Here is an 11,738-nt window from a genome sequence, read left to right on the forward strand (position 1 = left end):
GGAAAGAAGAAGAGGCGAGAATTGCTGCAGCAAGTGACGGGATCAGAGAAAATTATAGACAATTTAACATCTCCAGATTAGAATAATGACTCGTGGAGTTGGACAGACAGACTATAGGAGCTTTCAAACGAAGAAGATGGGGGGGGGGGGGGGGGGGGGCAATTATCATGCAGGCAGACTGAAGGGAAAGTGAAAAGGCTTCTCGTGTAATAGACAAGCTAAGAGGAGGGGACGGAAGCCTGCGAGATGGTTCGAAGTGAAAAAGGCGAGTGTGACTGTATCAATGCTGTGGAGTTATCAGATACGAGGGGTCTGATGGGGTTTAATAGCTGGATAGCAGTGAGAGGGGAAAATAGTGTGTTATTAAAATCCTGCTTTCTTTGAATTGGGCAAAATGGCAAAGCAGGTCTCCGGGGTGATTATTGTTATTAACGTGAGTGATCTGACATCTCGGGTAATTGTGAGCAGCTTCAACGTTAGCGAGAATGAGGGGGCATGCAGGGTTGTGTTTCATCTGAATCAAGGCTAGTTTGAGGCATAATGATGCAAACGCTGACATTACCTTCAAAACACTGAACTTTATCTTATCCCATGTGGTCAACTATCGACGCGGTCTAACGGTCTTTGGGTGTCATAATTAGACGCCCAAGCTTCAGTCAGGCAATTAAAAATGTGTTAAAGCAAAAGATACACCTTTTTTATAAATTGGTCTTAGAGAAAATGATGCATCTGAAGAAATGCTCATTTGGGGAGTGATGGGAGACAAACAACAAAACTGAGATAAGGTCAAAAACTGGATTGACTTTGAACATTTGTCATATTCACGTCAAATACTGACGATTTGTTGTCCTTTGAAGGTGCACACACATAGAACCCCCCCCCCCCCCCCCACACACACACACACACACACACGCGCGCGCGCGCGCGCACACACACAACATCGCTTGGCCTTCTTTGGCATCACATTAAGACGCACAAAGATATTATCAGTAAGACAGCAAGGCACACAGAATTTTTGAAACAGACAATGTATTGTAAAAAGTGAAGGTGCACAATTTAAACAAAGGAAGTTCATGTCAGTTGTGTAAAATAACTCAAATCAAAATCCTGAGTGAAAAAAGTAAAAAAAAAAAAAAAAAAAAAAAAAAAAGGGTTTTTCTATTCCCGTGTCTAGTGATAAACTGTATGTTCAGTTTTTAGGTGAGCTCATCACTGTGCCCTCGCCATGGGAAAGGTTCTGTATTCTAATGTGATGACTGGCTGTGAAGCATCAGCACACAGCCTACTGTGGCCCCTAGTCCCTTGGTCTGAGTTCAAACAGGGTTCAGAAGTCCGCAGCTGTCAAAGATTCCTCTCTCCCTTCATTTCATCCCAGTTTACTTCAAAATGGAGACAGTGAGTGATCCTAATGCAGCCAAGGCCCGACCCACAGGCCCGGACCGGACAGAGAGCTGGACAGCTGCTGGGGTTCTTTCTGTAGATGCATTTCAGTTCCCGACCTCCACCTAAACCCACCCCAGAGACAAGTGCCGACACTACCGTGTTGACTGCTTCAGGCGGGCCTGGGCAGAGTCTCTATTTATGGTGCATGCCATGCAGGATCACATTCAAGTTCAACAGTTCACCTGCACCTCCATGGCTACTTACACTTGTTAATGTTTTCAGACAACATATATGGACACATAGACACAAGTGCAGCCTGCGAGAATCACACATTTGTCTTCGGCAACAAATGTTTCCCCCCTGACAGCCAAGACTGAGGGCCACACACGCTGAGGGAGCCCCAGAGGGGGGGTCACATGTCCACTTGATGAGATTTCATTGATATTAAAAGGCAATAGTAATCTGGCTGCTTTTGTCAAATCAGCACAGTGAGCTGACGCGATGAGTGAGGCTGCAGACAGCTGGAGTTCTGTTTAGGGGGATAAAGCAAAAGGAAGACATCGGAGGAGGGGGATTCAAAGCTGTGGCATTTGAGTTTGTACGGAGAATGAGTGAGAATATGTGTGGAGTTTGGTTAATATATTTGAAGTTGTGTAAGAATTTAGTTCTGATATATAAAATGTGACTGTCACGGTTTGGTTAAATGTGACGAGGAGAACAAAAACATAATTTATTTGGCAGGTCTTTTAAATAAAATACTTAAACACTTCCATCCAAAATAAAAGTTGAATAATATTATTTAAAAAAGTAATTACATGGGGAATAAAAAAAATATTTAAACTGTCAGCCCAGACAATATGGCTAATCCAGAAGTCCAACTGTAGAAATACACATTAGTCAATGTTATCATTTAAATAAAACGTTGAAAGCTTTTCCAGATTTTGAAGCTTTTATGGTGATGTATTGAATAATAATAATAATAAAAAAATGTAATAATAATAATACAATATAAAAAAGCGTGGCTGTAGCTGAAAGAGAATGCTTTCCAATAACGGCGTACATGTGTAATTTAAAATGATCTTTATTAACTGAAAAGGAAAATTTGGTTTGAAAAAAAAGTAATTTATTAATTTATGAAAAAATGTAAAATCCAGTGATATCCCCGCATATTGTTCCAACACATTTTTACCGCCATAGAAGCCAAAACACGTTTAAGTATCGTCCTGAACAGACATCTAAGGTACTCCGTGGGAGTGTGTGATGTAAACATGAGGCTGTAATGTCGTTAAACGATTGTTAAAAAAAGACAAAAGTTGCAGTAAAGTATGGGGCAGTATATCACCTCTTGTCCTGAACGCATACCAGTGCTATGACAACAAAGCATTATGAAAGCGCTGAGGCGGACATGGCTACATTTTCTCTCCGTGCGTAATTACGCCTTGGTGGTCCATGTGGAGGGTATCGCCATTAGCGCTTTTCTCCATCATGTACATTTTGTGCAGAATATTTAATAAGTTGAATTCACGCTGTCAGTCGTTATTAGCTGTGAACACGCAGAACAGGGAGGTTGTTGTTTTGTTCCTGCCTGTCTCATTGTCGCTGTCATAACAGTCATTATCGGAGCAGTTGTCATGTTTATGCAGCACCTCTCCGCTAATTGATAAGGCTGTTTATTCCCCAGGTCTCACACGTGTCACATACGCTCTCATTAAGCTGTTTCATCACCTGGGAGCACCGTTATACTACAGCGAAGGAAAATATGTAAATGTGTGAAACATTTCCTGTTAAAAATGTATAAATACAAACATATAAACGCGTAAATAAATGCAGCCTCTGCGCATTTATTTAGGAGAACTACTTTTCCAAATGCAATGGAGTGAAATTTGCACTGAAACACTGGAAAAGTACAAAGAGCTTGTGTTTTTTTATACCTTCAATATTTGGCAGAGTTTCCATATATCCTGCTGCGCATGTGAATGTGCGCGTGCACGAGAGCCCCCACGGCAACAGACTGCACCCCCCCCCTTCATCCCCCGCCCTCTTTTATATGTGTGTGTGTGTGTGTTGTGTGAGAGAGTGTAGTGCGCTTACTTCTCTCTTATCTGGCAGCAGAATAGTAATAAAACCGAGTGACTCCAACATGTCTGATGCTGTGTTGCCTCCTACGTCGCGCTTTGCACGCAGCCCGCGGCACCATCAGAGAGGAGTCACTTCTCCAAACAGAGACTGAAGAGGGTTCCTTTATTGTCTCGGTTATTATCATAAATAACGATTTCAAACTTGTGGATAATGGAGATATATTAATATATATATTAAGAATATGTTGCAGATCGTTTAACAGCTTAGTTTCTTGAAAACAGGCTCAACCTCAGCATTTATCATTATTTTTAATATCTGAACTAACAATGTAAAACTAAGATCACGTACTCAGTGTTAGACCTAAAGATGTGCGAATTATAATTCAATATTTATTATAAACGAGAGGTGTGTTTTCTGTAAAATATTCAAATTACGCTGTTTTCAGTTCAACCTGTGGGCAAAATATATTTTCAACATTGGCTAAGTTTTTTCTTGCATACCGAAAATAAATCCTGCAATGTTCAAAACGTTTAAGAGAAAGGGGCTTAGCCTTCATATAAACTTTAATTTATTTATCTGCACATTTTGTCCTGCATCTCCAAAAACAGTGAACTTAATCCAGTTTATAAAGAGTTGATAAAGGGGCTAGACACACAACCTGCAAGTAACACCTTTATTCAATAGACAATAATGCAACAAGTGGACTAATTACATGAAGATGAAAATGATTTTGGAAGCACCAAAGTGCAGTCGTTCCGTTTCAAACAAAAAATGATCATAGTGGTTCTGCATATAAACACATATTTACAGCCTTCGACGGTTTGTACAAATCCATATAAATATGACCTGAGTGTTGCTGACGCGCTCTTTATGCATGATTTAAGTGTAGCATGGATCAACTGCACAGTTTCTTTTTTCAATATTCGCTTTGTGATTATGCTACTTGTTAAAAAAAAAACCTTTGCATATTCATTTACAAAAAGAGTTAAGGAAATACAACAGAAGCGATAAATAATTTAAAAACCACGCCAGATTTCCGTTAAATATGCTGCCACAAGTGATTGGAAATCCCTCATGTGCTTTTGAATGGAAACCGAGTTCTGTTGCTCATCCAAAAAGCGGGCGCAATGTTCCACTTCGGGCCTGCTCCAGGTCGAGGTAACCTTCGCTCTGCAGAGTCTTTGTGGAGAGACCTCGTTTGAATGAGGAGATGAATCTGTTTGGGAGTCAGAGTTAATAAACAGCTCCTACACTCTGCTGTGGGACCGGGTGGTGCACGGTGCCCGGGTGCTGTAGATGGGATCCCTGCTGGTACCAGTGGTTGTTATAATCCTCCAGGTAAGGCGGCGACGAGCTGTGCGCAGGCTGCGGGACCTGAGGTCTGCTGATCGGGGTGTTCTGCTGGTTGCTGTTCTCCCACACTGCGGGGGACGGGGGGGAGTTGCAGGCCATGGAGTCGCTGGCGTTGGGACTGTGCTCCAGAGGGACCTCGCCGTTTTTGTACAGTTTCTTGAACTTAGATCTCCGGTTCTGGAACCAGATCTTCACCTGAGAGGATGAATGTGGTCATTATTGTGAAATCAAAAATTAAACGTGAAGTCATATTTAATATTTAACACGTAGAAAAAAATAAAAAAAAGATATTGAACTAAGAAAATACGTCATTTAATTGATTTCATAAAGTCAATGAAAAAGAGAGTTAAGTAATCCAGTGTCAGTCCTGCGTAATTTCAGCCGGAAGAATAATTACAGTGCTAATTGATGCCCATATTTGGAAGACTTAAAATCACAGGACTCCCCAGTTTCTATCAATTAGTTATTATTATATGTTAAACCGGCTCGTGAGGCTCACCTGTGTCTGGGTGAGGCCGAGCTGCGCCGCGAGCTCCGCTCTCTCGGGCAGCGCGAGGTACTGCGCCTTCTGGAAGCGTCTCTGCAGAGCAGCGAGCTGGTAGCTGGAGTAGATCGTCCTCGGCTTGCGAATCTTTTTCGGTTTTCCATTCACCATGCGGACTTCTGGCTCTGGCTCTTCTTTCACTAAAAAAAAAAAAAATCACAACAGAGTATTTGTTAATGTTAATGTTAATAAAAACTGAAGCAGTTAACTTAAAGGATTAGAGAATAAGAAAATTAAATGACGCGACTGCAACACAATATAGAATAAGATGATTTATGGAGATTCTGTCCTCTTCAAAAATACATAAAAGGTGAATAATTAAAAACATTGTTGTCATAATATTGTGATGAAACAACTTCTTAACTTCTTAAAAAAAACAACACAAGATGCTTTCTTATTTCAAAAACACTTAAGTCTCAAAGCTGAAATCAAAGCTCAAATAGTCATTTAGGATTATTTTATGTTGTCAAAGTTCCTGTTTGGCAGGCCAGTGGCAACATGTTAAAACTGATCGAGCGAATATTATTAGCTTTAATCAAAGCATCATTGTTTTATGACCAGCTGTTAATGGCTGGCTCCTTCCCAGGCGGGCTGTAAAAGCTCGACATTAACACCAGTCAACACAACAGCCACTAAGACAATGTCGGGGATATGTGTTTTCTTCATCTGCGAATAAATAAATACATGTGTGTAAGATGGCGCGTGAGGATTACCCTGGTCCTTTAGGGTCACATTTTGGGAGACTTACAATGTGTAGCCTGCGATGCGTTTAGTTTGACTTCAGTTAGCATTTCATTCAGCACATGTAATGTCTCAAAACATTTCCATATATTTCCTTGTATTTCTTTAAAAACTCTATATAACGAAAATATCATGATTGTTAACCTCATACGGGCTCTCTATAGGACTATCTGTGTTTTACTTAATGTACACAGGGCACTAATCACACGTAGAAAAAAAAAGTAAATTAAAGGTGATGATCCAAACATTTACCTGAGGTGGGAGGGGAGGCCTGCAGGTGATCTCTGTTGTAATGTCCGAACTGTCTATAGCTGTTTGTGTACGGATATTCAGATTTGGTGGCGTACGCTCCAGCGGTTCCCATTCCGTTCAGGTTAAACTGGTGATGGTAAGAGTTCATGGACTGTCCGTACGCCTGACTCTGATAGTACTCGTGCTGCCCGTGCGCCGCCTGTCCGCTGTAGTAGCCCATGTCCGTCACCGAGGACTCCGGTAGAGTTGGCGAGTCCTTGGAGTTCGGGTGGCAACTCATAGATCCTGGTAGGTCGGTCAAAATACATGCAATCTTCTTCTCATATGTCTGTCCGCTGCTCATGATGAAAGCAGCCCTCCAAAATTAAAACAAAATCCACTCGGGATTATTCTTTTTCTGGTGCGTAAAAGCAGAAAATGCGCCAAAGAAACTGGTTTGTGTGCGTTAAGACGCACGACTTTCGAAGAGTTGATAGTCCACTGAAACTCTCCGTGCTGCAGAAAATTGGTTGTGGCATCGCTCAGCCCCTGTCACACAGAGTTATAGACAGAATGGGCTGGATGCTGCTTTCTCATTGGCTGCGCAGCCCCCCCCCCCCCCCCCTTCTTGCGCTCCAGGCAAAATCGTGGTATAACCCAGCCTGTAGCCAAGAGCGCCATGCACGCATACCTCACTGCCCTGGCGTTTTGTGCGTTTCCCTATAGATTTGCATTTACCTGTTCACTACATTTACCTGTTCACTGCTGGACTGTCGGTCTGTAAACCACTGGTGGTCTCAGCGTCTCTGCGTCTTCTCCACACTGGCACCAACACAGTTATGTTTGAACACAAAAGCAACATGAAGCTTATTGAAGCAGTCCCCCGACCTTACATGTGTGTATGCAATGTTTTCTTAACAGTGCTTAGAGATCACACTGTATTCAGGCTATTGAAAGGCCGCCAGCCGGACTCCCACTGACCCCCCCCCCCCCCCCCCCCCCCATTGTCATTCAAAGGTGTTGGCGCACAGTTAACTTTACGTGAAAGAGATAGAACAGATAGGTAAAAGACCCGACCAACTGATATCGCCTGAGGGAGAATTCCTCCACACACACGCACACACGCACACACGCACACACACACCCGCACACACGCACACACACGCACACACGCACACACACACACACGCACACACACACACATGTTAATTCGAATAACACTGTTAGATATAATAATGAATAAAAACCATAACTGCAGACAGAGTGGAAGCCAAAACTGTTTTTGAATCCATATTACTTGATGTTTTTTGAATATTTAGTTGTCAATAGGAGAAAATATTGCATCTCTTGTCATTTGAACTGGGAGCCTCTTCACTCAAAATTTTTTCTGCTGTTCGAGCAATGTCGTATAAAAACACGGTGAACAGCGCCCCCTGCTGTTTTCACCCACATGTGGAACTCTAGTTTTCTGCTTGCTGATCAGATAAATGCAGCTTCACACAGATGAATGAGTGTCAGGCTGTGTTATCTGACTGGAGTTAATGCATTATATTGTTGAACTAACATTTCTCTTAGATCAAAAGCTCAAGCTTCTGTAGTGAAACCTCTGGTGGTATTACATGAAGGCTGTGTGGATCATTGTGACTGAGCAGATAGCGCCCTCTTTTGGTTTGTCTCTGCAATACAGAGACAGGACAGTGGAAAGAGTCAGAAATTGGGAAGAGAGAGTGGGGACTGTGAGAAAGACTTGCGGGGAGTTATAGTCTATGGGAAGAAGCCGCTGGTCGGATTCGTATGGCAAGGCCAAAGAGACAAATATCATCAATCGCAAAGTGTTTTGCTTATGTTATAATGTATAAATAATCTTGTTTTAATTAATTTTCAATGCCAACAAATACAGTTCTCTGCTTCTTTTTTGTTTTTTATTTAATTTTTATTTTCAATATTTTTCAACTTATACAAAAGTATTCAAAGAATTATGAAAACGCAGACTTTTATCGTGTTTTGCATCTCAGGCTCATTTTGCCCCTTCTGCTGTTTTGCATATCCGGTAGCCTAAATAAAAACTTTCAGTAGGCTAACAAATCACACGAGGAAAACCAAATCAATGCATCCACGAACACAATGAGTAGTGCATCAGCTGTAAATCTGTGTTGTCTTTCTGAACTGTGCACTCTACAGGGGACATTTACCTAAAGCAAAACACAAAATGTATAAGAACAAATAAAGAAGATAATACCTTTGACCTTTCCTCAACACAAACTGTTACTGTTGAGATTAACTAAAGTAAAGTCTTTGGTCAATATATATTTCACTTACTGTAACTGCAAATCAAAATTTTAAATGCACATAATCTTAAACTTAAACAAGAGTGTTTGCACAAGTTGTTCTTGCTTTGTTAGCATTTCGGATTCTAAAAGTAACCCAGGACCTTTCAGGTCATATGATCTCTGAAGCTGAAGAAGTTTCCTTTCATCGCCTTACAGCTGTACACTCATAAAGATCTGCTGAATAGTTCAGTTTTAACATGAGACAATACAGAGAGAGTGAATTATATACTGTAACATCGCACCTGTCTTTAGAATGATAACACCTTTAATATACAAATACATTAAATGTTGATTAAGATCTTGTACAATGGTTTAAGACTATTTGAGCCATTTGTTGTGGGCTGAACACATTTGTACGGTGGCCGGTAGGGGTCAAACGCTCAGCAACTGATGAAATGACATACATATAGAAAAACGTGCAGCATATATAGAAATGCTGCACATTCAAAAGCAAATGCAAACTACCACAACAAATGCAAAGGCTGAAACACGGTACAAAAGAAAAAAACGCGCTGCAAATAGGCAAAACAACTGCATAAGCAGTTCGCTAAGGCTATGCCCCACTTTCTATCGTAGGCAAACACGACTTTATAACATGTAGGGGGGAAAAACACAAGTTTGAGAAATGAGGTCTCGTTGAGCGGTAGTTTTGCTAAGTTGGCTGCCCGGCTACCGGCACCGTTGCCCGGCTTGAGTAGGCTACGGGACTTCCGTCTGCCAGGATTTTGAACTTGTCAGGCCCGGGGCAGAGGGCTCTCCGTGGGTGAAGTGTCAGTGTTTGATGACAGGGAGAATGTTAAACTGTAGCAAAGAGATGAAGCGAGTTCAACACGGACTCCGGGGATGGCGAAAGCATGAAGTGTCAGGCTGGTAAAACGCAGAGGGATGAGTTGGAGCTGGAGCTCATAGCCCCAGAGCTAGCACTAGCTCCAGGCATCCCGGGGCTGCAGCCACAGACCCACACTCGGTTCTCATCCCTGATGTCAAAATCCTGGTCAGACTCGCTTTAATCTCCACATTTCAGTAACATTGAAGTTATCCTGTGTCTTTCAACGATACAACTTCTCTATCTAAACATAACTTTCTGTTCCTAGCTGTCTGTATTACTCTCTCACGTAAATAAACCACAGCACCCCTACAGGCCTGGAGCACTTCCATTTAAGGCTGAACTTGCAGCGTTTCTGTGTTTGCTGTTGTTTTCTGGTTGTGTGTGTTTTGACTTAAGTTTCATTTCTGTACTTGCAGCACATTTGATGCTTATGCAGTTGTTTTGCCTATTTGCAGCGCGTTTTTGTCTTTGCAGAGCGTTTCAGCCTTTGCATTCGTTGTGGTAGTTTGCATTTGCTTTTGAAAGTGCAGTGTTTCTATATATGCTGCACGTTTTTCTAAATGTGTGTCGTTTCATCAGTTGCTGAGCGTTTGACCCCTACTGGCCACCGTACATTTGGGCTTCTGCAGCAGAAAGTTTTATCCAATAAAAAAGTATCATTAGTTTGTGAACATACAGTAGTGTAGTGGTGCCTTGAGAAGTTATACTCTTAATTTTCCCCCTAAATGTTTTTTTTATCTTTAAGTGAACCGTCAGGCAGAGAAGAAACGGCCTCTGTTATGAAAAGTTACATTTAAGACTTCTGTTGCATATTTAGTCAGTGCGTACAAGCCAATGAGAGACAGAGTAGGGAGGGTCATCCCTTCACCATCCTAAACATTGCAGCATGCATCATGCCAATCAATAGTGTGAATCAGAGGAGATTTAGAAGTGGGTATAGAGAGTGGGAGACTGAAAAATAAGTAGGCTAGATATACTCGGTATACCTGCACACCACTGACCACACCTGCCAACTAGACTCATTCCGTCCTTTACAAACTTTAAAACTAGTCAGTATTTGTGTTACATGATGCTCCACTTTGACTGCCAACATTTGACTATATTCGATGTGACATTTAGAGGAAAAAGGTTTTTTAGTCAAGGAAGCTTTTAAACATCTTTTCCTCCATAAGTGTGTGTTATCTGAAGTACATACTGGACCACTTGCATCCAGACAGTCAGTCAGTAGGCTTCAGTATATCCAAGCATGTCTGAGAGACAGTGCATGTCTTAAGATGTACATTTTCATTTTCTTGTACATCAAGTCGTCAAGCCTTGTTCTTTAAACTGCTGTAAAATGGCAGAAGAAACACACAGACATGACACATACACACACGCCTCTGCTGTACACATGAGATTTGCATTAATCAGACTATATAGAAATGTTGCCTTTGTATGAGTAGATCTCACACACACACACACACACACACACATTAGTCGCTTGTTTCCCTTTGCAGTTTCAAAGTGACGTTGTTATTAAATTGTAGTATCACAAAACATCCAGTAGATGGTGCTAACATCTCAGATTTCAGTATGGTGGTGAGTTAAAGAAAAGCTCACCCTAATGTATACACACACCAAAAGGTAAAACTGTATGAAAATAAAAGATAAGCAATTAACTCATTGAGTTTGATGGAGAATATAAACATATATATTTATATTTATATATATACTTATACTTAGAGGAAATGTGGTTCAGAGTCAGATGTAGATTATTGTCTGTAAGATTTAAACATGTAAATGACATCAGTCTTAGGGCCTCATTCAAGTTTTTTTTTTATGCTATAGAAGATGTGATTTATATCTTTGTGTGAAAATCCATCTTGTGCCGGGTCAGATGAGCTCTCTGTACACCACCAATCAAACCCTCACAACACAGAAACACGAGACAGCTTTTTGTGCTTCTGTAATGCAGTGTGTAAAAGTGGAGCAGCTGGCCTGGTTCCAGCACAGGACAAAAGCTTGGGCCTCGCGCACAGAAACCAGTAATTACTACAGAATCTCAGTCTGCTCTGATCGCTCTTGAGGTAAGAAAAAAAAAAAAATCTCCCTTTTGTACTATACATTACAAATGAAGCCATTTCCCTCCGAGAAGTAATTTACTTCCCATTTTCAACTTCTCAAATCTCCCTGAGAGTCATCAGAGTGATTACGGGAGCCCCTTAAGGCCAAAAAGAGCACAGCAGAAATGACGCACAAGAGGGAATCA

General features: G+C 41.4%; 1 protein-coding gene across 1 annotated transcript; it reads right to left on the bottom strand.

The window, feature by feature from the left end:
• Positions 1-4,121: 4,121 nt before the first annotated feature.
• On the bottom strand, positions 4,122-6,871 carry dlx3b (distal-less homeobox 3b). Its single transcript, XM_020648172.3, has 3 exons — positions 6,353-6,871; positions 5,315-5,499; positions 4,122-5,010 (listed from the first exon to the last, which is right to left on the bottom strand). Exons 1-3 carry the CDS (start codon positions 6,693-6,695, stop codon positions 4,696-4,698), a joined length of 843 nt encoding a protein of 280 aa, XP_020503828.1. The 5' UTR covers positions 6,696-6,871; the 3' UTR covers positions 4,122-4,695.
• Positions 6,872-11,738: the final 4,867 nt, after the last annotated feature.

Source organism: Labrus bergylta, chromosome 21 (assembly GCF_963930695.1).
Source record: "Labrus bergylta chromosome 21, fLabBer1.1, whole genome shotgun sequence".
Classification (NCBI taxonomy): Eukaryota; Metazoa; Chordata; class Actinopteri; order Labriformes; family Labridae; genus Labrus; species Labrus bergylta.

Bases quoted from the DNA above. Each gene is read 5' to 3' on its own strand.
- dlx3b (XM_020648172.3), bottom strand. From the start codon at position 6,695: ATGAGCAGCGGACAGACATATGAGAAGAAGATTGCATGTATTTTGACC. The intron at 5,500-6,352 runs GTAAATGTTTGG...TTTTTTTTTTAG, and splicing joins GGCCTCCCCTCCCACCTCAG to TGAAAGAAGAGCCAGAGCCA. The intron at 5,011-5,314 runs GTGAGCCTCACG...TCATCCTCTCAG, and splicing joins TCGGCCTCACCCAGACACAG to GTGAAGATCTGGTTCCAGAA.